At 34.2% G+C, this 26842-nt stretch overlaps 1 protein-coding gene across 7 annotated transcripts in view; it reads right to left on the reverse strand.

Moving 5' to 3' along the window:
• Positions 1 to 26842, reverse strand: part of CCDC102B (coiled-coil domain containing 102B) — a 130453-nt gene that overhangs the window by 94228 nt on the left and 9383 nt on the right. For 5 of the 7 annotated variants that reach the window (XR_014592092.1, XM_083881250.1, XM_083881248.1 and 2 more), the window contains exons 2-4: positions 19856 to 20476; positions 17848 to 18056; positions 14049 to 14157 (exon numbers count right to left, since the gene is read on the reverse strand). Coding sequence is in view for 6 of the 7 variants with exons in the window: in XM_083881250.1 (XP_083737376.1) it covers positions 14049 to 14157; positions 17848 to 18056; positions 19856 to 20464 (927 nt within the window). In the remaining variant the exon portion in view is untranslated. Of the gene's footprint in view, positions 1 to 12520; positions 12581 to 14048; positions 14158 to 17847; positions 18057 to 19855; positions 20477 to 22659; positions 22783 to 26842 lie in introns of those variants that run through there. The other 2 variants (XM_083881247.1, XM_083881251.1) reach the window with 2 other exon arrangements.

Raw genomic sequence — 26842 nt, forward strand, 5'->3', positions numbered from 1 at the left:
GAACTTGGAAGATGACAAGAGGAAGATAGGTTTCACATAGCAAGACAATCACGTGCAACTGGATAGAAAATAGTTCTAAGAATCTTTCTTACTTGCAACTACTTTGTTGGGATATAGGGGAGGGAGTCTGCTTTTTGGATTTTTTAAAAATGATTTTTGTTGTTGTTTTTTGGGTATTTTTTTGATTGTTTGCTTTGAGATTTCTACTGCTAGAAGTCTGTAAGAACATGAGGAAAACTGACAAATCTCCTGAGGTCTTAAAGAAAACTCATCAACTTTCCTGCTTCCAAGATTAGCACTGCTGTACACTGGTGTGACGTTTGATGGCAAGCAAAATTATTACTTAGAATCTGTCTGACATTTGCTAGAATTCTTTTCTTTTTTCATCTAAAAGGTGCAATCAAAGACTACCAGAATTCATAGCACTCTTTCCACAGGAAAGGGAAGTCAAATGTTGGCTACCTTTTTGTTTGAAAAATGCTTCAATACAGTAAAAAAAAATTACTCTGTTTCTTTTTTTTCTTTTTGTATGCAAGTCTGCCAAGAACACCATTTAGTCCATCAGAAACTATACTAAAAGCTTGATAAATGTTACTGTGCCTGACAATATCTTGAGACACCAAGCCCTGTAAGAAAATGAACTTTTAAATGAATGCTTATATTCTTAACAATGCCTAGCACCAGCATAATTATTAACCAAATATTTCTTTCTCCTGGTTCTACTAAAATGCTTAAGTCTGCTGCAGGCTGATATCATTGCACTGTGCTGACATTAAATGGAAAGCTGCTCATTTACCAGTATGTTTTTTCTTTTCCTTGTCTGCACACAGAGAAAACTCTTTTGTGTGTATGACTAATTTAACAGAACTGATTTATGCAGGAATATAAGTTGTCCGTAGATATATATAAAAGCTTTAAGCATGAAAATTTACAACAATCAGTTATAATATATGCAGAGAGGCATAAATAAGTTCGAAAATAGGAACTTAGGTGGAGAAAATTACCTTTGATCTTACAGATCTTTCTTTCCATCTGAATCTGGCACTGCTTCTATCAGTTTCTTGTGAGTTCACTTTCATATGGACTAAGTATTACATTAACACCTCATGTTCAGGAGAATCTACTATTCATTCAAGGAAAACACATTTTCTATCAATGTCAACCCCAGAAAATTACCCATAAAGCCTATCCAAAATTCTACTTTTACCAATTATTTGTAAATAATTGAATACTTCCAAGGAACTACCTTTACCTATCTAAACATTTGAGATCAGTAAAGAGAATATCAACACATCATGCACTCATTTCTACTTGAAAATTATAAAGGTTTTTTGTGTTTGACCTCATTTTAAATAAGAGGTATTTACATTTTTCTTGTGGAAAAACTAAACCAGATGACTAAACAAATACTGGAAGTTACTTGCAGTATCACAGAATGGATAAGGTAGGAAAGACCACAGTGGGACATCTGGTCCAACACCCCTGCTCAAGCAGTGTATGTTGCCTTCTTCATTGTAATCCCAATTCATAACAAGATTGAGACTAGAGGAATGTCCAAACTATCAGTGTCTACCAAGCTGTACAGTGCTGCTTATTTGGTCAACATTTTCATGTGACAAAAACAATTTGAAAATTATATAGGAAAAAAGTTAAAACTAGAAAGGACTGTTATAATGAAGATATAAAAACACATACTATAAATAAAGTATCTGATAACCATAAGATGTAAGGACAATTTTGTTGAGCAAACATTCTTGTAGGCTTGCCAGAAAAGCATGAATATTTAAAAACAAATTAGAGTGTGATTATTTGTTCTGTTCTACTGTTTTGTGCTGTTCTACTATTCTCAGTGTTCTACTGATATATAAGCCAAATATTTAACCATTTGTAGGCTGTCTTGGAAACGAAGGGACTTTCACCTACTGTTTAAAAAAAAAAAATACAGAAGTGTTGTTTTAATTTTTATAGCCAGATTATATATTAAACATATCCACATGTCCTGATCAGCCAAATCACTAATGCACATAGAAGATGAACTATGTACCTTTTTATCTTCCAGAACTGAATTCAACAATCTGTAGTTCAAATTGCAAACCTTTTATGTTACCAGTCCATAGAAATACCTGTTATATTTGTTATGAGTAAAGTGTGTTTCAGCTAAGAGACACACAGAAAAAAAAAAAGATTCCTTCATTTTTCAATGAGAAATGTACACTGGATAATTATAAGAAGTAATGCATTATCTACATGCAAATTTGATTGGTGAAAACAGTAAAAAAAAAATAAAAATAAAAAGACACCAACACCTTCCCCTACCTTTCAGAATAAAACAGGGTATCAGCCTCATCTCAGTGTTTATTCTTGATGCAGCTTTTTCTCATATTTGCTAATATAAATATATCAATATTTTACCACCATTTCTGGTTGGTGAGCCCCCATATTGTCCAAAAGCTACCAGGCTATATATTTGCATACCTCAGAATAAAATATTTGGGTAAGAACCATTCCTCAGTTTTGTCAATTGTATTGATATTGTCTGAATTTCAAAGTAGCCTAGATCAAATCCCTGTGAGTACATTCTCTAGGGTGAAGTTGAAAGTGCTCTGGTTTAAGTCTCTTCCTTACTTTCTGGCCATTCTCTCAGAGATCATTGAGGGACTCACGGGAACCCTCTGAGATATTCGTGAGTATCTGCTGCTGCCACATAAGGAACCATTACCCCTTCACCACCAGAATCTTATTTGCTGCATCTTAGACAGAATGAATGCCCCACATGAAAAATGAAAACCTAGATTTCTAAATTAGGAAAAAAAGATACGATTTTTTTAATCTGCTCCTTAAATTTTGGAAAAATAATCCATAATAACTAGTGCTCTTTTTTTTTTTTTTTTCTTTTCTTTCTTTTTCCTCTACAGCTGGTTTAATATTATCTCTCACTTACAAGTATCTTATTTATCAAGAGACTGGAAATTTTCCAGAATTTCCCTGAAATTCTCCTCTCTATCCTCATAAGATGAATGCAGTACATGAGAGCTATTTACTCACTGGAAAAAAAAAAAAAAAAAGGAAATTATAATTAAATTACCAACAATAAATTGTCCATCAAGTCATTCTTCCTTTAAAACCTTTACTGTTCTTTAGAAAAAAATACTCACATTCTCTTATTTTTTATATACTCAAGCCACAGATAATTACATGCTGACCTTGTACCTATATTATGATATGGGCAACAGTAGAAAGACTTTGTTTTCCATCTCTGTCTGGGACTAAGACCCTCACCTCTGGCTCACACCACAAAGCCCCCACAGTACAGACCACTTGGCTGTCCTAACCTTCCCTGGATCACCCCAGTTCTAGTCCCACTCCAACAGCACCTCTAAGCATCCTCTTTTGCTCAACCCTAAGACAAATTTTTGTCTCTTTCTGGGGCCCCTCCAGGATTCGGTCAGCATCACTCACAACTTCTCCTGCTCTGTATTTCTCATTTAAGCTGCAGTTCAGCTATATTCCCCTCCTATGTCTATGGTTTGCTGTACTTCGAAAGTAATGCTCATGGTACTAAATGTACCAACAACTTCATCAAATATAACTTACTCAGCTGCACCAAAAAGATGCTTCACCAGCTTACTTCAGTAATTTGTCTCTACAAATTTACTAAATGTTCCCTTTTACTATGGTCTTTCAGACTATCCAATATCAGCTATCTATGTGGGTTCCTTTCTAGCCTACTTCATAGTAATTACTTCCAAAAGTTTTCCCAGTTTCTGGAAATTGCCCATAAGTCAAATACTTTTCATTCTTTCCTGTACAAATCTGAAGAGAGTGGTTCTCAGAGTAATTCTTGACCCAAGAAATAAAAGCTGAAGCATTGGTTCCAACATAATTCAAGTTTTATTTTCTCATTATTTTAATATTAGGCAAACTTTAGGTAGCCTTTGACTTGGAGGCTATATTTTTAATAATGATGAAACCAGTCAGATTCAAGTGGTTTCTGAAGTTCCTGTGATTAGAAACAGAGACTGAATCAGAATTCATTTGAGTGCATTGGGCATCTTTTTGCAGCATACCTTTTACTGCAGGCTCTTCAAATTATCTTGTTGATGTTGTGTTTAGCAAAATATTGATGCTTAGATAATCATGAACTTACATAAAAATGGCATGTACAGGATGCTGTTTGCTATATTCCTAAATGGAAATTATATTTGAGATGGGACTAACATGACTAAATTATCAAACTACTTTTCCTTCTTTAACTAGAGATGAATATAGTAATTAGAGTTCTAACCAAGATTAATCTAAACGAACATTATATAGTGGGTTGGGTGAATTTAAAATGTTCTCTCATCTCATTCAAGGAAATAATTCACATTTCAGATAATCCCTTGGAGAAGCCTGCTTGAAATTTATATGGGACATATGCCAACCAGAACTCTCAAAGCTTGACAAGCCATCATTCATGTGGAGAGTGAGAATTCCAATGTACTGACAAATGACTATTTCATTTTGCTACTATGCACAGAGAGGTCAAATTTTTAATCCAGGGAATAAACAAGCAAAAATTCCCATATTGACTAATAAACTAAATTCTAATAATTAAATTCTAAATTTTAAGATCTGATAACTATATCTCAAGTCAATTAAAAAAAAAAAATCACACTTTAATATTTATGTTTCACTAACATACAAGGTAAAACTTGAGCTCTTGACATTTACAACAAAGGGTTTGATTTGTTCACTTTACAAAGAGTAGCATGCTTTTCTTGTAGTTGATTGGATTATGACAGAACAATGCAGGGGAGAATAGAATAAACAAACTGCATTAAAAATTGTAAGTAAATGGCAAAGATTATTTTAGGCGTAGGATTGCAGTAAATATTTTTCCTAATGCAATTTGAAATCTCATTCTGATTTATATTTCAAAAGAAGGTAGAATAGGCCCCTCCTGAGAATTTTTTTTAATGACACTTGAAACTTCTTAAACTCTGGTTAATTCCCTTTTCATCCAAGTATTGTTGCAAGACTGAAGTTTCTCAGTTTAAGAAATGTTATGATCTGTATTTAGCTTACTTCTGTTACTACTGTTCCTATCAGGGGGAGTGAACTGTATACATATGTGGATTTTCAGTTGTTTTTCCTACTCAAGCCTAATACAACAAGTTTTTTCTCAAAATAAAGAACACAGACTAGACCCTGGGAGACCTGAGATGACTAATGCAAAACCTCTTTTTAATAGCAAGATAAAAAATAGATTTGTATGACTGTGAGTTGCAATATATGTACAGACTTTAATGGAAGCAAAAATGAGCTTCTATTCTATGGAAAGAAATTACCAGACCAATTAAATTTTCATTCTTAACTTTCAGAGCAATAACAATTTATAAATCATTTGTAGAAGATAATTTTTATATTTGGTCTTTTTAGAAACAAAAAGCCTATAAATTTAATTGCAGTCCAGACTGTAAAAGCTTGCCTTCTGTTACTGCAAATAATTATCTACTGCTGTGTGTTTAGGTAGTTATTATTAGTAATTAATTTAGGAACTAGAATATGCCATAAACCATTCTAATAAGTACTGTAGAAGGAAGATGATAACCCTTCCTCAAGAAATACAGGGATTTTTCATAAGGAGATGAATGCAGACATGAAGAAAATCATCTGGAAAAAAAGAGCAAATAGTGCAATAGGTAATAGATGTTTGTTTGCTTGTTTTTAAAGTTTTATCTGTTGTACAGAAGGTCAATAACTCTTTTGCTTACAATCAATTTCTTAGCCAACTTTCCATCCTCACTTTACATTGTTGAATTGAGAAAAACGTGTAGCTAAATAAAGAACTGTAAGGAAACAGAAAAATCAATAATGGTCAGCATTATTAGGAAAATTCAAAACAGCTTCAATTGTCCTCAGTCTCAAGAATTTCTTAAACTCTATGGATATTACATGTTGCAGATCTGAACACTGTTCAACCCAATTCTAACTTTTAATATGAAATTATTAAATTGATAATATTAAAGAAATAATAGGAATGCTAATTGATAGATGGGAAAATAAAATATCAACTAAACTTAAGTTATTAACAGTTATGTTAATGAATCATAACAAAAATACATCAAAATGACAGCAACACTCAAAACCTCTACCTTTAACTTAAGGACTGCACAAGTTCACTTATCTTACCAATAAGGACTGTTGACTTTTCAGATTAATGATCAAGGGATGCTGGGAATAGGATGCTTTCTGTAACTATAGATCTCTGGAAATAAATACATGTCAGATTACTGGAATACTAAATAGTGTGAAACCACACTAGAATTTGCAATCATTACTTTCCTGTAGGAAAAGTATCCATACCAACATATTTAATTAAAATTTGCAAGTCTGATTTGACATAATGTGAAATATTCAGGAGAATCAAAATGGCATCAAGGTTCCTTGATGAGTACCAGACTGTTATACCAATGTTACTTAAAGTGCAGAAAAATTGCACTATAACACACCACATTCCAGAAGTTGCCATGTTCAGATGCAGTGAGCTTTATCCTTAAACATTAACAACCTGTGCTAAAAGGGACAGATTAAACCAGTATTCAAGCTTGTTTTCTCTCCTGAACAGGATTCAAGAAATAGAGGAGATGACTTTGTTCAAAGAAATTTAAAAGTGTTGTGCTGCTTAGAGTTCAGGTAAATATAGCATAGGACATTTTTCTGTACAGCTCTCCTTTCAGAGTAAGAACCTGAAATATACAGCTTTAGTCACTTGATCTAGATAAGCAATCACATAAAATAATTTTTGTAGAGCAGTGGTCTGGTGGTCAGTGCCAGTAGCAACAGTTCTACTGCTTCCAGTTTACATGGCATGTCTGGTGTTTTATCTGAGCCATACCTATGATAGAACATCATACTGGTCCTCTGAAGCTGCAAGTGTCCCTGAAGAATCTTTTGTTACAATTCCTAATCACCTGTTACCACACAGTTCAGGAATTGATCCAAAGTTTATTAACATCGGCAGATTTCTCATTGACTTCAAGGGCTCACTCGTGCTGTTACTTGAAGAAATATGCCATATCTCACCAATGTAAGCATGGAAAGTTTTGTTTCAAAAACAATGGAAGAAAATTATCTAAGGCTGCTTTCCCAACCAAGCCTCTTCCCAAATTAGATTGTTAGTTTTTAAGTGGCGTTGCTATCCTTATCCAGGTAAGGATAGAAAAAAAGAACTAGATGATCTAGATGATCACTAAGAGAAGAATGCAATAAAGATTCTTTAATTCAATGTCATCAGTTTTCAACATTCTACCTGTCGTTACATTTAATTCTTCAGTGGTTTGTTACTTTTTTCAAGTAATTTCAACCCAAGTTGATTTTATGTGGATGAATAACAAGAAAGCACACTAGTAGAAATATTTACTTTGACAACTAAATGAGTGCTAAAATATAATACCAAAACATAAATTCAGAATAGTTAAACATATATTGAAAAATTTTATATTAAAAAGCCTTTTTTTTTAAACTATACACTGCAAAGAATTAATTTCTGATATAGAGAGCCATATGGTCAACTGATCACACTAATAATAATGTTAAGAAGCATCTTTGTCATAATTTTGGGCCTTTCAATCTGAACTATGAAAAATTCTTTTTCCATAGAATCATAGAATGACCTGAGTTGGAAGAAACTTTGAAGATCATCTAGATCCAACCCCCCCTACTCCAGGAAGGAACACTTTAACAAATCTCTAGAACCAAGATCACTTCAGGACACAAACACATAGACATATACATACACACATATCTGTAAGTGTGTGCATTTGCACATTCCTCCCTCATCTTCTTCACTTTATCACCAAGTTTGCCAGTGGCAAAACAACAGGCTAAACAAACCTCCTCTAATGGTGCCCTTTTGTCATGGTGTTCCTTCACAGAAAATCTGTGTGCAGAAATTTGTTTCAGTATGCACACATGTGCTTCTTCTGAACATACTTTCTCTAAGAAATAACTTTTCATCTCTCAGTTGTCCTTAAATAGAAAATAAACAAAAAATAATCCTGGTCTTTCTTGATGTTTTCAATGCAAAATATGTAATGAAGATAGAGAAAATATTGACAAGTACGACTCAATGGAGTTTAAATATCTTGCTAGAAGCCAGTATGAGCAAAAAAGTCAATGAAACTGTAGACTTATCCTGCACTTTTCAAATTAGATTTGTGGGAAAATAAACACCAAATGGAATCTTAATTTTATGCAGCATGACAAATTATACTTTATGCTGGACACAAAGAACATTAAGTATGTAATTTTCAGAGATGAAATTAAATATGAACGGGGACCTGATTTATGAAAACAGTGGAAGGAATAGTTAACTCTTTGCAAGAAATGCTGCTGAAGTAACAATAAAGAATTCTTCACTTGCTGTCTAACCACCTGTAAGTTATTGTAATTTACACCAGAAAAGAAATGTGCACATTGAAAGTAATTTTTAAAGTATTTTTATCAAATCATGAGTCAAAAATGTAGTATCATTTTCATCCCATTCCACTCAGTCTGAAAATCACACCAGCCTCCCAAACAAATGAAATATTGAAAGCAGTAAGGAACACAAAATTCTAGACCTAGTCTAAAAAGAATGAGATTTTATTACAGGAAAATTTCCTGCACCGAGATTCCATTCTATTAACTCGTTTGCATTCTCAAATAATTCAGATGTTTACAGAAACTTGCCTAATGATATTTAAAATCTCAGCCTTGAGGCTTCTGATACCAACTTCATAAAAACTCCTTTAGCACACTAAAATAGACTACTGGCTATTCTCTAGTGTATAAAAGCACTACAAAATTATTTTTTGTACATAATTTCGTTCCTATGATAGCCATGAAAAGTACTCAACATTTCTGAGCATCTTAGGTAAGAAATTAAACAGAGAAATTCACAGTAGCCAGTATAGCTACTGTGAATATTTATGTTTGATAATTATTATGCTTTCTACAGGATTCAGGGGACAAACAGAAGGCATTTTTTGAGTCAGGTGAAAAGTATGGGAAAGAATGGATGAACTTACTATATGTATCTAAATTTTCTGTAAGATTATAACAGTATCCCTTTTTTTATTTCATATATGTACTAAGTGAATGTAAAACAATTTCAGGTCAACAGCTGTGTAGCACCTTCACACTATAAGGTAATTCCAGAATAAAGATTTCTGGAGAAGGTAGAAATCATGCAGAGTGTTTGACAAGTTCTACCTGTTGACAACCTGAGCCTCCAAGTAGGCTGTTTTAAAGAGCATTTAAATGTTTACAGTGACAGTGAAAGACTTGATTTACCCAGATGCTTAACTCACATCATGGAGCTTCCTTCACCTGGGAACAGGAGGTAGGGAACCATTCACAATCTCCTAAAGAAAGTAATGCTCCTAAGTAACAATATATAGATTGTTGTAATATAATGTACAACATCTATATACTGAGAGAGAGAACAGAAAACTTTCGTTTTAAAACACATTTAAAGATGTTGGGTTTGGCTCTATTGCAAAATCAATAGCTGGTGTCTTACTTTCAATTGTAAAAAAAAAAAATTAAAAAATAGCAAGAACAGAAATGTCTCTGCCAAATATACAAAATGCTCATTTAGCCTGTTTTCCTTTTTATCTAGGTATACTTTTTATCACTGTTGTTCTAAAAAGATTTAAGTAACAATTAGTGTAATATTGACCTCATATCCCACAAACTGGGATAGGAATTTCCCTCATTAACTAACAAAGCACCAGATAACGTAGAATAAGAAAGAGTACATTCTGTACTTCAGCCAACTGAAAAGTCTTAAACAACACAGAAGCCACTGCCTGTAGCGGCATTTGTAAGTCTACAGTGCACACCAGTGGAATATAGTAGTACATGCATTTTTCCACTATTTTCAGTATAATGTAAAATTGTTTTGTAAATATTCAATCTTATTTAACTCTTAAATGACCAGAAAAGCACATCCTTCAGGATTTATAAAGATGGATATAAAATTTGGAGGAAGATTTGCAATGAGTATAAACAAGAATGTTTTATTGTACATAAGATAAAATGATCAGTTTAAAACCTAAAACTTCAACAAGCTTGCTCACTCCAATTCTGTGTTTACAAATGTCACAGCAACATATCCAGGATTTGCTTTGCTTTCCGGAGTCCAAGGACCTAACTAATACTCAGAAATACTTTTTGTGTTTTTCAAATTGATGGTTAATTGATTTGTAAACTAAACTGTATCTGAAAAATTGAACATCCCATTGCTAGGGATATGCAACAAGTAAAGTTATGGATGTAAAAATTTTCATGTTCTTCAGAGAACTTAAAGATTCCTACTCTTCCCAATAAAGCTTACTTTAAACCCAAGTGTATCTAATGTCGATACCCTTTATTTATTCAGTAGTCTTACAAACATTTTTTACCTTTCTGTGGATGCTCATGCAAATACAACAATAAATGTAATTTTATAGTGAGTAATTGCTTTCCTGTTTTTAAAATAAAAAAGTGGTTTACATCTTTTAATGGGTGAATAGAATTTTTAGAACAAAAAAGGATATTATCAGTTATAATACCAAATCCAACTTCCTGTTGTATTTGTTAAAATGGTCTAATTTATGCCCCCAAACAGGACAAGATCAATGGTAGTGTCACAGAAAGCTGCCTGTAATGCCCATGGTTACTATGATTATAAATTGTCACTTTACTACTTTTAATTAACTCAGTATTTTGAAAACTTTTTTACAACTTTTAAATTGATGCTGAATGGATAATTTTTTAAAGCTGTGATCAGCAAGATCACCAAGGCTTTTCATATTTCTTTTTTTCCAAGGTGAATAAATACTTGTATTTTATGAAAGTAATTAAAGAAAGTGATTAATTACTGGGAGCACTAATGATCAAGTATTGTCAGTTGTGAAGATTCTAACATTCCCCCAGATCTCTTCAACTTCTAAAAGGTGGAGAGCTACTCATTCCTAAAAATGGTTTCATTTGCAGTGGCATTGTCACTTGCAAACCAAACACTTTTTTCCACATTCACAGTAGGAGTGTTAGGCAATCTACCAAAGGAAATAGCAGATTAATTTAGTCAAGGACATGGAAATAATCTAGATGTAATGATAGATCTGCTGTTAATCTAGAAATTCCTTTGTGATTTAATACAGAAAATGTATATTGGAATCAGATTCTGTACTTAGCGTAGTAACGTCTGCACTTTCCTTTATTTCACTTCCAAATTTTTCACTGTCAAAAATCATGTCTGTTGTTCCAGCATCCCCTTCTGAACAGTAACACATAGTGAGTAATATTCACATCCATATTGTCAACACACAAGGTTTGGTTTATGTCAGTAGAGGGAGAGTTTCCACTTACAGAAACCTCCTCCACTGATATAAATAATTTCATTCACATTAGTCAGATTCATCCAGATCAGTGTTGTTCTGTAATTTAAAAATGAGATTTATGTCATAAATGTCAGAAGATTAACAGAATGCTCAAAATATCACCTCCTGTTAGCAATTAAAGAAATCTAGCATGTTCCCAAGAAAAATGCAGGGACACACATATGTAGGCATGCATATGCATAAATATTGTTATTTGTCTCCAATGAATTTTCAGAAAATTTTTACTTCCTGTTCTGTTTCTAATGGCAGTGCCATAAAGCATTTCATAAAGATTTCTTAGCAAAACTATTAACTAAATCTAGACTTCTCTTTTCCACAAAGAGAATATATATATATAACAAGCTAAAATCCTACTTAATGAGCAAGCAAAAAATAAAGAACTAAAATCTGAAGGAGCTCAAATATGATAGATAGATGTTAGTTTGTTGCTGTGTTGCATATGCATCACCTATTAACTAGAACTTGAGATTTAATAGGCTGCTTTCAATTCTTTCCAGAACAAGAAAACTAATTAAATTCCCTCCATTATTCCAAATCTGAGATGTTAAATTCATAGGACATTTTTAATTCACTATCTATATTTAGTTATATAGACACATATTTTGAGTTTTGTTGGATCCAAGAGGTTCTCTATCCATTGTCCTGAAAGATAAAACCTGTAAACTGCAACACAAATATTTCTTCTAATCATGAACACGGATTGAAATGAACATGTATTTCCTAACACCAATCTGACACAACCAGGCAATGCTTTTAAATTACTCCTTCAAGGCTGATCTTTGCAAAAGTACATTGCTTTCTGGCATCAGAACTCCACCATGAGTGCTCTGCTGAGATAAATCAGTCTCCTGACACATCTACCTGTTCTCCTGAGTATTATGACAAACCTTTCTTTACGTCAAGGCCTGACAGCTTTGGTTGACTCCTTTGTTTACCTATCAGAATTCCCTCCCGTGGAACCGTTCCCAGCAGTTCCCTGACGAAGCCAATATCTTGCTCCCCTCATGTTTGGGGTCTGTACTCTGCTGCTCACCTTTCTTCTTTCAGGACAACAAACATCGCTATTTCAAAGTTACCACAGATGAGGAAGTTATTCATCATCACATCCCCAGCTACTTTCCTTCATATTATTCAACAGCAGATCCAGCTATCATCATCACTCGTTGCCCCTTTGAATACATTTAACAAGAATTTATTCCTGAAACTCCACTGAAATCTCTTTGATTGCAGCAGCTATTCTACCTTTCTAGTAGCTGTAGTCAGCCATGAGAACTCAAGTTAACAACTCCAAGATCTGAGTTCTTTAAATACCTTTTGTTTCCTCATTAGGTGGTCTGTAACAAACTCCTACCACTTGACATCCTTACTGGCTCTCCTCTGATCCTAGAATCATAGATCTGATTACCCACCCCCCATCCTTCTGGAGACCTCAAAAGACCTGAGCTGCTTATAGAGCTGAGGGCAACTTCCTGAAGTCTTTCTTGCTCCTATCAACCTGTGCCCTGAGCTTGCCAGCTGACCACATTTCACTGTGGTCTGTAATCTCTGATTGCCTCCTTTCCTAGTTCAAAGCTCTCCTCATTATGTTATCCAGGTGGTAGGACCAAGGAGACAAGACCTGGGTCCCCATTACCTCAACCCCAGAGCTCTGTGATCATTCCCAATATGCCCCTAGCTGGTGCACATGGAGATGAGTAGTAGCATAGCAGTCCAAGGACTGGACAAACCTTGGGAATCTCTTTGCAGTGTTCTGGATCCTAGCCCACAGCAAGCCACATAACCCTCAAAAAAACAAGTGAGGAGCACAGGGTTTTCTATCCCCACAAGCAAGTCTCCTCCTACCACCACTCGCTGCTTCCTCCTCATGTTAATGCATGGTTTGTATTAAAGCTGGCTCTGATGCCTCACAAGTCATAGCTTTCTTCTCTTACTTCACTACCAGGTGTTTGAACCTCTTGAATTGCAGGTATGGAAAAAGAGCCACCCTCCAGCTGCTGGAGAACATACCTTTCCAGCCCTCCTACTGTGGGACTCTATACACTGTAAAACTCACAGCCTCTGACTGCCTCTCCCATGTGGTTCAGACTTTCTTATCACTGGGTCCCTGTGAATATCCTGTTAATCTCCTCTTTTCCTTCTCTGCTCCTGCCCTTACTTCCTGGTCCAGCAATAGGGACAACATACTTTTTCAGCCAATTTCTACACCTCTACTGTTCTATTTCTCCAGCCTCACAGGAAGAGTGGCAGGACTTTCCTGAACATCCCCTCACCCCACATGGGCCCTTTCTCTCTGAACACAAGCCCTGCTGGACCCTGATTCACAGATTGTTGTACATCAGGACCACCAGCCTCAGCACACATGGGATGGGGCACCAGAACCTGCCTTCTCTGGCCACTCCCTCCCTGAAAGCCTATGGAGACAGTCTCACAGCTCCTGAGCACCAGTGCTGCCATGGCAGCTTCCATACACTCTCATCAGGTCCCTCCAACTGGCTACACAGAATAATAATTGATAAGTGGTGAATTTATCACATTCATGAACCCTGGACATAATTTTACTCTTAGTTACGACACAGGAAATCAGAAATCTAAATTTTCTTTCTCACTCCATGTGGTAACAATGTATTGTTAACATACCTGTTTCAGGTTTTCCAGCTTGGTTTGTCTGAGTTCTTCATATTTCCATTTCCAAAGAAATAATTCATTTTCCATCTTTTCCATTTCTTTCTCCAGAAATACATTCATTCTAAAAAAGTATTTTAAAATTTAGCATTGCACAATTTTGAAGATGACAGAAGAAAAATTACTTTGAATTTCCTTCTCATAGCTTGAGTTATGTTCTGCTGCCTTTGTCAATGGTATATCTTGACTTTTCTAAAATCTTATGTAATCATTGCATAATTATTCCAAAAGATTCACCAAGAAATAATAGCTAAAGAGAAAACAGAAATCCAGAAATAAAAAATTAAAACTTTAAATGAAATAAAAATTTTGGATAAACTGAGGAAAATTTGACTTCAGTTAGTGGTTCAGGCCACCTAATTTATCACATGTTTCTTCATAATTAGTGATAATTCTCAAAGAAAACATATTACATCACTTGTATTTAGTATAAACAGAAGATTAAACACATGTATACAAGAGGAAATACACACTAAAAAGACCAGAAACTGAAGATGATTGATTTTCAATGTTTAAAAAATATTAAAATATATATATTTCATGTTTCAAAAAATAATTTCTCGTGGAAGAAAATGCTAGAAGAATTTTATGAAAATGTGTTATTTAGTGCAGAAGTACTATGCCTGTACAATGAGAAAAATATGAAATAGTTGAAAAGAAAACAAAGAGTGGAAGAAACAATATAGAAGATGTCAGAAGCAGCTTACTACTAGGTAAAAGAATCAAGTTCAGAGCATTTTTCATGGATCCTGTAACAAGACATTTTAACTCATTTTCTAATTAAATCATAGAATTACACAGAATGGCTGAGGTTGAGTGGGACCCCAAGGAGATCATCTGGTCAAACCCCATGCTCAAGCAGAGTTGCCTAGAACTTATTGCTCAGGACCCCATCGAGATGGCTTTTGAATGTCTCCAAGTATGCAGACTCAGCAACCTTTTTGGGAAACCTGTGCCAGTGTGCAGAGATCCTCACAGAAAAAAAGGATTTCTTGTTCAGGCAGACCCTTTTGCATCCATTGTCTATGTTAGCCAACCAGTCTTAAGCAATTCCTCTTTGATATTATCAACTAGCAGTGGGCTAGTTTGTGGGCTTTTGGTTTCAGAGGAAATGAACACTTTTAAGTTCAAAACAGAACAAATTGCGATCTTAAAACTAGAAGACATTTAGGTGAGAACACTGATCCAAAAGATGAAAAAAGACAGATATTTTAAGCAAATGATTATGCAAAATGTTGAGCCACTCGTAAGGTTTGTAATTTCCATTCATGTTAATAGGACCTCAAATGCGTAAATGATATGAGCCATTAGTACATAGTAGAGGATGTTGGTGTATAATTTTACATTGCAAACACTAGCCTGATATTTTTTTAATGTCAAGACATAAATTTTCATCTCTTTAGTTTTTTATTTTTTTTTACTTTCTTTCTTTTTGTCCTTTTCAAAGCCCGATCTGTGTGCATAAGGCTATTTCAACATTACTGATGGTAGCTCTAAGCAGAATGCAATAACCAGAAGTCGTCTCAGGGTGAAGAAGCAGAGCATCTTATGGAGAGATTAGCTAGGAAACCAAGAAAGTAACTACTTAGGTAACTGTTAGGTAACTTAGGAGGAAGTTCAAACACTGGATTTGCATGAGCTAACTTGACTTTAGAAAAAATGCAGAGAGTTCAGAGTGCTGCATCTAAACCAGGAAACTGCTGAGAAGTCCTCTGCTGTATGAGTAAGATCATACTGACTGCTAAAGTAACCTTTGGCCTTGGGGATCAAGCTGTCTGTGATCTGTTTGCTTTTGATGCAGCACAGCTGTGCGTCTTTGGCTCGAGTTCACTGAGAAAATTGCTAAGTTGTGAGAAAGAAGCTGTGAGAAAGTACTTAAGCTAGAGCCACACAAGATAAAGGGAGTAAAAATGCAAACAGAGGTCAGATTGTTGAGATAGACATTACTTGCAACTCCAGAATATAGGAGTAAAAGTACTGACATGAGCAAAAGTAAAACCTAAGAGAGAAAAATGGAAATCTGAAGTTGGAAATTTGGCAAAATCAGCCAATTCTACTAAATGGTGGAGACCAACCCTTTGAGCTAGCAGGTGACAACCTGCCCTACAAAGATTCATCAGCTAGCTCAAGAGACTGGTGACTGTGATAAAATTTATCCTAGTAATGTTATTCCTAGCTATGTGCTGTCTGCATTGCCAAATATAGTTGCTTCATACTTGGACGTTGCATATATTCTGCTTACATAACATCTCTGCACACAGGAAATGCTGCCCTCCTGGAGAGGGAGTTATACCAATCCCTGCTGTGGTGTGGAAATCACTGCTCTGTGAGCATTTTTTGTTGCCTGAGGTTGGCATTGCCACATGTTGCATGATATAGATATGCCCCAATTCCTAACGTGTGCCAGTTAATTTATTTATTATATTTATACCACAGATAGTACATATCTAGGCATAAACGGAAAAATCTGTCTCTGTGAAGTACAGCTAAAAATTGGTTAGGGAGGCATATAAACAAACAGACAAACCAAAATCTGTTAAAGTTTTGCCTGAGAAGTGACTAAAAGAGAGTTGAAAAATTATCCATTTTCTAAAAGAAAATTATTATATATGTATGTATGCTCTGCTGATGAAATACCTAGGCCTCTGAATATTTCAACCCCAGGAAAATTGGTATGTGAGACATCAGTCTCCTAAATCACATATATAATTTGCTGCCATAGAAAAATGAAATACTTTTTAACGAGAGAGAGCATGGCCATCTGCTATATGATTCAACCAGAGATTTATTGTATGCTTTCCAAAACTATCTAATTAATATAAAAAACACATTAAATATTAAAAATTTAAGGGATTTTTTACCTTCGACTTGTATTATCTACACAGCAATTACGAAATAAACTGACAGCCAGGAAATGTGAAATAAACTGACAGGAAGGAAATTCTTCAACACAGTTTACCATTAGAGACTCTCTGTACTGAAATGCTGAATATATTTGCAATAGACAGGGAATTTTCTTCCTTTTAATTTTCTAATTAACTTCAACTGATTTTGAAATTACTGTCACCTGTAATTACAGCCTGAAGTCTGCTACTACATCATCATACATCACATGCTGCATGTTTCCTTGAAAAGACTTTCTGGTGAGATTCAATCTTTCTCAATATTGAAAATTTATAAAACACAAAATGGCCTTTTTTTTAGGCCATCAAAATATACATTTAGTATACAAGGCAAATTTTATGTGAGGCAAATTCGATATGCTACATAGGTGTACAATAAATGTGTTACTCCCTATTTCTTACCAGCTTTTAACATAAACTTTGCTACAAGTGAAGAGGTTAAGATTAACAGCATTTTGCAGCTGATTCATATATTTTGAACTCAAAAACAGCCATTGTCATTCTGCAGTTGGACTCTTTCAAAGTCTGCTGGTATAGTATATGAAAATTTGTTATTATGCGCAAAGCACTCCAAAAACTGGGTATAACATACATTAGATATCACTGATACCAAATTGCTAATAAGTACATATTTGTATGGAACACCTCTTACTTAATGACAGACAAGCCAAAGAAAACAATAAACACACTATGCTGAATTTTTTCTATAAATGCTTATTAAAACCTTGCAAATAGCAATGAATAAAGCTTAGAACACATGAGCTATAATGCAAACATCACCGTATCTATTTTAGAAACTGTCTTCAACCCCTCTATGAGAATTCCACAAGTAGGATATATTTGACACTTACTCTCTTTCCTTCTGTAAGATTTTCCTCATCTCAGCCAAACGCAAATTTAAGACTGAAACATGTATTAAATCATTCCCTGTTGTCTTAGCTGTAGTGCCCAAACTTATTTTAGGTTCCTCCAAATAGATGCTGGGAAGCCCATTGGGGAAGAAACCAGGAGGCTTTGGGCTGAATTTTCTATTGTCGTTGCATTGGTCTTTGTTTACATCCTGAGAAAACAAAAAATATGACACCTAAGAAAAACATAAATCAAGAAAAAAGTCTAACATAGTTCCAGCAGGGCCTACCAAGACTCTTCTAGACATTTAAGGAACATAGGTAACATCTTAGACAGTTGGACTGCATATGGGTGAAAGGTGCAAAAATGTCAGTATATTTGAATAACTGTCATTTTGTGATATCTCACACATTCTGTTATGACAAGCTTCATATCCAAAATATTTCTAATGTGTCTTTATTAAGGAAATATATTCCATTTCTCTTTTGTTGGCTATAACTCTGGTGAAGACAGAATCCTGGAACTAATAAAACCAGCAGTGCAATTTATCCATGCCGATAATATATTGAGAAACTCTACATTACGAACTCTTAAATTTTTTATGTAAAGTGTACTGAAGCAGGCTTATACAAGTTTTTCTTAAGGAAAAAAGTATATAGATATATATTTTGAAGATAAACGTTTTTCATATGGAACTTAAGAAAGACTAATATCATAATAGGAAAAAGAAATTAAAAATCAAAAACAAGTTTTTGAGGAAGACTGAATGTCTCTTATAACAAAGTTTCCCTTAGAAATGTATTTGCTTTACCATATCTGAGGAATTTTGTTTAAAAGCTAATCTCATTTTAGCAGTTTACTGACAATCCTCAATCGCATCACTCTGTTCTTTTGAGTTTTTAGAAGAATGCCCAAAATTTACATCAGAAAATACTAAAATTGCAAAGACAAGAATGCTTCCCATTCACATATAAAGTTTCAGTTTTCTAGTAGGAAATATTTTATATTAAAAAGAAACGGTTAAAGTATATTTTGTGTTATTTTCTTCCAATGGCACATTGTTCCGCATGAAAATATGAAAGGCATGTTGTTTTTTGCCAAAATTTATTCTTGCTACTAACATTTTATATTTTTTTTTCAATTTCACAGGAATATAATATGGTTAATATGCATTAGAGAGTAAAATTTCTGAATGGAATACATTCAGATCTAAGATTTTGGCAATTTCCCTTGAATTGAGGTAAAAATTTTCCTACTTTCAACAATGCAGGGGAAAATATGTTCCTGCAATGTGTGAAAAAAACTACCTATATCTGCAATGACTGGCATCTATCAAAAATAAAGTTTTAACATGGTGCTGTCTATGAAGACTATACAGTGCATTCCAAGGCACAGAATTAAAGGTAGTTAAACATGAACAAATACTTCAATTTTTGATGAATATAACTGGATCTTTTGTATAGAGCTAGGAGCTGTTTAAACAATGTCGATGCTCTATTTTTAAATTCTATATCATGATTTAATTGAACTCCTTAGCAAACAAAATGTCTTGCAAATTTGCAAAAGAATTGTCTTACCTCTTCCCATGTTTTTGAAGGGATAATTAAATGATTTTATTTTAAAAGCCAAGAACCTAATTTGCTTTTCTGGAGAGAAGAAAGAATGTAAGTATACAAAGCATGGTTAATTCAGATAAGAGAGCTAACCTGTTACTGTAAAACGTGAGAGAGATGATATTGTAAAATATCATCAAAATGATATTGTAAATTGTAGGATATGAGTCTGCCTCTGTTCCTTAAATGTCTAGTCATAGTCCAAGGGTATGAATGGTTTTCTGTATTTTTCTTTATTAGAAATATTTAGAAGGGGTGGTTGAGGAGGGCAAAAGATTTTGCTAGTAATAGATCAGGCAGCATTTTGCCAAAATCCTTGAAAAATTCCATTTCTACATGCATATTCATACTTAGCCACTTCTTCATGAACTACAAAAAAATATTTCCCATTCTTTACCTTCTTTGTGTCTTCTGCCCCAGGAATTTTGATGATTTTGTTTAGGTCTTTTGGAGATTCTGGTTCCAGAAACATTAACAGGTTTTGGTCGTTTTTAATATAGGATATTTCTGAGCAACAGCATTCTGTTTTCCAAGGAGTTCCATTTGCTAAGTTTTCCTTCTCACTTATTAAATCCTGATTTATTTTTTTAAGCACACTTAGCTCTTTTATGACACTGTCTAATTTGATTCTCAATTGTCTTGCTTCCTCTCGTGCTTTATTTCTTTCTCCTCTAACTTTGCTCCATTTCTCCCTCCAATTAGCGGTGCAATCTGACCACCAGCGCATGGTTTTCTCCATTTGGGCAGCTCTGGCTTTGACTTGCTCCAGTTCCTGAATTTTTACTGCTTCAAAAATTTCCCAGTCACTGCTGTAACTTGTATCCATATGTGCATAATGAGGTGAACTTGGGTAGAAACTTTGAGATGGAAGATTTGAATGACACAGATGGTCACCTGGTTGCCAACATCTATCTAATTCATCATGTTGTCTTGGTTGGGTCCCAAAAATCTCTATCTCTTCCATTTGTTTCTGAATAGAGTCTAAATTCATGTTTTGATTCATCATCTAATTTCACTCCTAAAAAAGACAATGATGGAAAATAATTTAGTTTTTAATTAATTATATCACATGAATAACCTTCAACAGTTGGGGTTTTTACTGCTGTAATGGTGACTTAATGATGTTACTCACATTTTAAAAATGTACTTTATCAACAAGAAATAGTTATTCAAATATTTTTTATTTAATACTTCTTGAATACAGCATAAACAGACATACTTATTACTTGACTAGGATTTGCTTGCAAAGGAAGATTCATTAAATAATCATAGTGCTCTCAAAAATGTTTGAGGCTAAAGAAAACGGACAAAAGCTTTCTTCCTTCAAGACAAGATTGAATGGAATCAATATATATTTTAAATATCTAATAAGTAGTTATTTGTCTAGAACTGCAATCACAAATCACTTGCCTTCTTTCTCAAACTGTGGAATTTCATACTAGGTAAAACTTGCCTTACAATTTTCTACTACAGAAAAAAAAATATTATCAAAACCCCTGTGACCTTTGGATTTCCTTTTTTTCAAGAGAAAAATCAAGCATTTTTTATAGGGGGCTTTATTTCGCTGTCTGCATTCCAGAAAATTTCCGGGTAGTATATTCTTATATTATTCTTAAAAGTGTAGTACATCCTACTGTACTGTGCAGTCTACCTCATAGTGTTATGACTCAGCTAGTAAATCTTGTTGCATTATTTTTCATTATTTATCTTCTCATAATTTATTACTTATTTGGCCAAGAAGAATAATGGTTTCTCAGAAATTGCTTCCCCACCCCAGTGCTGAGAAAATGCTGATGTGGACAGTCTGTAGAGACTAGCCACTTATATCTCCTTGGTATTTTTCCTCTTGGTTATGTTAAAAACAAACCAGAGCAACCAAACAAAAAAAAAAATTCAGACAAATAAACAAACTTATAAATCTTGTTACTTCAATAAAAGATAAGTTGTTTGAAGTAAAAAAAGAAATTGTTTTTAAATTTTGATACTCATTTGTAAAAAAACCCATGTTTATATGTTACAGCAATTAGTGCTAACACCTGCATTTGAAATGCAGAAGGCTGCTAACAAAACACTGAAGAGTAGATAATTTTGGCAGTATGATTCAGTTATGTCTCATTTCAACTGAATATGTTTTTACAGGTTTTATTCCAGTTTTCCAGCTGTTTCCAACTTTTCTATGTTTTCAGAATGTTTATTTGCCATTTGTTAGAAGCTTATGGAGAACTGTTGTAGTGGAGCATGGATATGAGAGGAGGAAAAGGATAATGAAGGACTCCCAGTTCCCTTCATTATCGTTGTCTGGTGGAGCACCATCCAGCCACACAACAGCACTATACAGATGTAGCAGAGCTGCTGCCAAAGCCTCATCAAGTTGAGTCTTTCTTGTTCCTTGACCTACTTCCAGGTCATTTAATTTGAATAAACCTTATCCAAAATACATAAATTCATTTAATTTGAATAAACTTTATCCAAAATACAAAGATATTGCCACCCACAAATTTGTATAAGGCCCAGTAGAGCCAAAGTAACTAAATATTAAACTCTTGCATTTAGTTGTTAATTTAACTTCTGGGTTGTGATAATTCCTTTGTTTCCTAAAGCTTTAATTAAAAAAAAAAAAAAAAACAACCCAAACAAACAAAACCACAGTAAATTTTAGATACATAATAATATTTCTAAAATATATTACATAATGTAATAAATACATAATGAAATAATTGAAAGTTTGGGATTTTTAAAAAGTACAATGACTTTTCCTTACTTTTTTGTGCCTGCCCCAAACTAGTAGATATCGATGGAAATGTTTATTCCACTGTTCATAATCAGTAGCTTTTTTCAGTGGATTTTGTTAGCTTCTTTGCATATCGTTAAAAGAAGGGAGAATTTTGGGGATGCATAATATAAAAATCTTAAAAGATTACGAAATAAGAATGGTAATATTTTTCTTTGACTGAAAATTTGAAAGACCTGACAGTTATTCATAACTTCAGGATCAGAATAGCCTCTTGCTGATGTTTCATTAAAGGTTTGAGGTGCCTTTGTCATTTGACATTCAGTAATCTTTTCAAAGCTAGAGAAAGGTTAAGTTCACAGATGCCAGAATACAAAAAAAGAAACATTGGTCCTGAATTCCTGCTCCTCTCCATTGTGATGGCTCAAGTGTTCTTGAGGCTGGGACACTGCCAGTCAGATCAAACTTACAGCTGTAATAATTGAGGTAGGCTTGTACAATAAGCTGCTGGTCTTTTATGTTTCTAATCATTTTATGATAGGCTGAACTTTGCCTGCACTTTTTAGCATGAATAGATAATCCCAAGTCTGTACCTAAAATGCAAAAAAATTAAGAATTAAAAGAAGTCATTCCTCCTCCAGAAAACAGAAGTGCTATCTCACTCTAAGGTGGTAAAGAAAAGGAGGCATTTATATTTTTTATATCTTCCCTATGTCCTTTTCAGAAAATCTAATCAAAACAGGCTTTTAGGTGTCCCCGTTAAGATTGCAAGAGGTAGAATAAAATATCATTTTTTCATTAAAAGAGACAGATGTCAACACAACCCATTTCAGTGACTATCTGACACAGGATAAAAATAACAAATAATAAAAGTATTTAGTGGATAATTGAAACAGTTAACAGGAATTTTATTAAAACTATGAATTTTGAAGATTTGTGCTTGCAATTTTGTATAGAAGTGGATTGAAATATTAGTTTTAAAAGAAGCAAAGACTTAAAAATGAGAAAAATGTGTTATTATAAAAGTTCTGAAACTGTCAAAATCTATCTCACAATTCCAGAGGAATGATTAGGAGAGACTTATTTTATCTTATCCATAGTTCATATCAATTTACTCTTTCATGTTCTCAAAAATGCTGCACAGAATAAATTATAATAAAAAACAAGCCCAACAGTCTAACTGAAGACTGCTGTAGTATTGGATCTCTTGATGCTGAATCTTTAACAATCTCTATAGTTATAGTGCTATTTATAAAAATAATAACTCTCTTCTCTTGCATATGACCACCTGCTAGAAAACATTATATATCTACACTGAACTCTGAAAAGTCTCATCTATAAAATGTCTATATATTATATATGTTCCAGAGGGAAGAAGAATAATTTTTAACTTGTATGCTAAAGATAATTCAAAGAAGGTCCATGCTAATGTTTTTAGATACAGGTCTCTTAACATCAGAAATGTCACAAGTCTAAAATCAATACAACAATACTGTGTGGAGCTAGATTTAAAGTCACTACCTGAGTTTGCAGCAACAGACTAGCTGGCACACCATATAGAGCTCAGTGTACATAATTACTTAATAAAGGATAATTGGATGGAAAGGTAAAATAAACTTAGAGAATTGGATGAAAATGGGGGTTTTCTGATCAGTGAAGCCTTCTGATAGTTCCAATTTTAATAGCTGAGGAATAAGAAGGAACACAACATCTCCTATGAAGTTGTTTTCCTTAATGGAATAATTTAAGATAAGTATGAACAATATATATGAAGCAACATTCATTGTGTCGTGTGAGTGAGGTGTGATGATAGAGTGAGAACAGTGATGATAGTTCTCAGGGGAAAAAAAAGACACAGACACTTGGTGAACACAACAAGGAACAAAGGTCTCAACCATGTTATATTGCAACCTTTCCTATTTACCTAATAAACCGGAACAGCAGTAAGAAAGAGAAGAGCTCCTGATTTATTTTTGCCACCTATTGTTTTAGGTAAACAACAGTATATTCACTCTTGGTGGCACTGTTAACAAAATCACCAGGAGAGAAAAGAATTATTGCACTTTCCTCATGTTAATACCTGCTGACTGAACTCAGCATATTCAGTCAGTTTAGTAGCTAGGGCAGTGCTTGAGGATACAATTTAATCATCCTTTTACTAACTGCATGATTTAATCCTTAGTTACGCGTCTCTTAATTATTAAGACCTCAGCCAAACTTTCTTTAAGGTATTCTGTCTTTAGAGAAAATGTCTGCTTTAGACTAAACCAGTTAATTTTCTTTTGTCTGATTTATAAATTTATTCATTTAGGACAAAATGAATCATAGAACTGAACATGTTTTTTTGTCAGTGCTACTGGAAAGTCAGAACTTTCCATGGTATTGCTGCAGTTTACCCATCAACAAACCCTGGCAAAGAGAAAAGGATTTAATGAAATGGGTAGGGGTGATGTGGTCATTATGGGAAGAATACTGGAAGTGATTTAATTCACTCCCTGAAAACTGGGCTGATTACTAAGGGCTGCTAACTACCAAGCTATCAACTCAAGAAGAGGAGATTAAATTTTGTGTGTCTGTTCCTGTTGCAAAGTTGGTTTTAATTAATAACCCTTAGGTGTCCCACCCAGTGGCTAGATAAACAATATTGCCAAGCAAATGATTGAAATGTATGGTGAAAAAAAATCACACTGGAAAGTTATTCATGATATAGCTCAGTCTAAAAACATATAAAAAATTGTATCTTGTTACCAAAACCCTAAAAATCCTGGCAGCAAGCACCCAGTAGTCTGACCATTTGGTTAGGAAAAAAATATAGCACAAAACTCTGGGGCAGAACAAGTACGTCGTTACAGGAGTGGCTTAGACACACAGGTATGTAGGATTTATTTCAACAGGCAATAAGAAAGGATTCCAAAAAAGAGGAGTGGTAAAAGTTCTGGTGAAAACAAATTGTATATCTGTGCCATTTTTTTTGAACAATGGAACAACATATCACCAACATTCTACCAACTTCATAGAAGGTAAGCTAATTTGGGAAACTTCTCATGTGTATTACAACAAACATCTGGAGAATGGAAAGAAATCCTTACAGGAGCAGAAATAGCGGTGTTCTATCAGAATATATTCCCTGCCTAAGCTATCACTGATCTCACAGCTGCTTTAAGCCAGTGGTTTGCTACTTCTCCTTTATCCTGAGAAATATAATCCTAGGATTGATCACCTTTTAAGAATAAAGTAGGACAAGCTTGGTTTAGTTCAAATCTTGTACAATGGGTTCTCCAGCTACTGGATCAGCCTCAAAATAGTGGGACAGTAGATCCATGGAATAAACTACTAAACCAGCCAATACACAAGAATGGATCTGTTAATACTGTGGGAATCATATCTGTGAGAACTTGTAAGTTAGCTATACAAGTGACAAACTCCCACAAAAAGTACCACAGATAAGGAATTCTTATCAGTAGCTGCCCAAAATCCTGTTGAACAGAAATAAAACCCTTCTGAAGTCCACATAATAAGGTTGCAGTTAAACACACAAGACAGGAGTTATCTGTGTGCCTCTCCTTTTACAGTGAAAAAGGGAATAAGCTAAAAGCAATGGAGCTTTGGATTATGTCCAAGACTGGAGTGTCTTCTCTTGCAGAAAGTGTGACCCTCCTGCATGACCATGGCAACACTGATAATTGAACATATACCCAGAATTTATCTATAACAGATCCTGCATTTTGGAACAACTCTGCTAATGTAGATCCATAATAACCCACCTTTAAACTACCTACAGAAGGAATACCATCTGCAATATCACAAGGACAGTTATTGACAGTGGGTGATAATGTGACATTCACACCAAGATCTAAAGTTAACTTGAAATTACCTACATGTAGTTAACACTGGACATGAAGATGTACATGGTTGTGACAACAGCAGAGTGTTGTTGGGGTACTACAGGCATGTAAGGAAACTAATCATATACCAGTGGCCCAGAATACTTACAGCATATATACATAATGAGAAAATACACAGCAATTATTTCATAAACACTCCTAATAATCACTGTGCAAATCAATGTAAATGGACAAAATAAAGCTACCATTGCTCACGGATGTGTATCTTAAAAAACAATTCAGCCTACTTCTTACTAAAAGTGCCCTTCACTTAAGGCAAATGTATTACGTACAAGAGCCTATGATTATGGCTCCAAAATTAATTACAATGAACACACATTGAACATAACCAATGTATACATTCCTACATGGAATGAAACCTGTACTGATTAGTGACCTTCTCTGTGATGGTGGCTACAAAGTCTTTGGCCAAAAGGACATGGAGGTTAAAGAGATAGTATTTAAAATCTATTGGGCAAAATTGGTATATGAATTGAACTGAATTGATATTAAATCCTACCAAATAAATTTCTTGATATTACAAGACACTGAAGATAGGAAAACCAGAATGACTTGGAAAACTCTTAGAGGAAAGAAAAGTAAAAATATGACAATAATGAACATACAGTTGATCCCAAAGTCTGACATATACACTGAGAGCAGTCCCTATGTGTGTGGTCAGTGGGAAAGGAGCTTGTACATGGAACTCAGCAGATAGGAAGAGATAAAGGCTGATATTACCTGCAGCAAACAACTTCTGCGTCTCCAA

This window comes from Zosterops lateralis (assembly GCF_965231275.1).
Source record: "Zosterops lateralis genome assembly, chromosome: 1".
NCBI lineage: Eukaryota > Metazoa > Chordata > Aves > Passeriformes > Zosteropidae > Zosterops > Zosterops lateralis.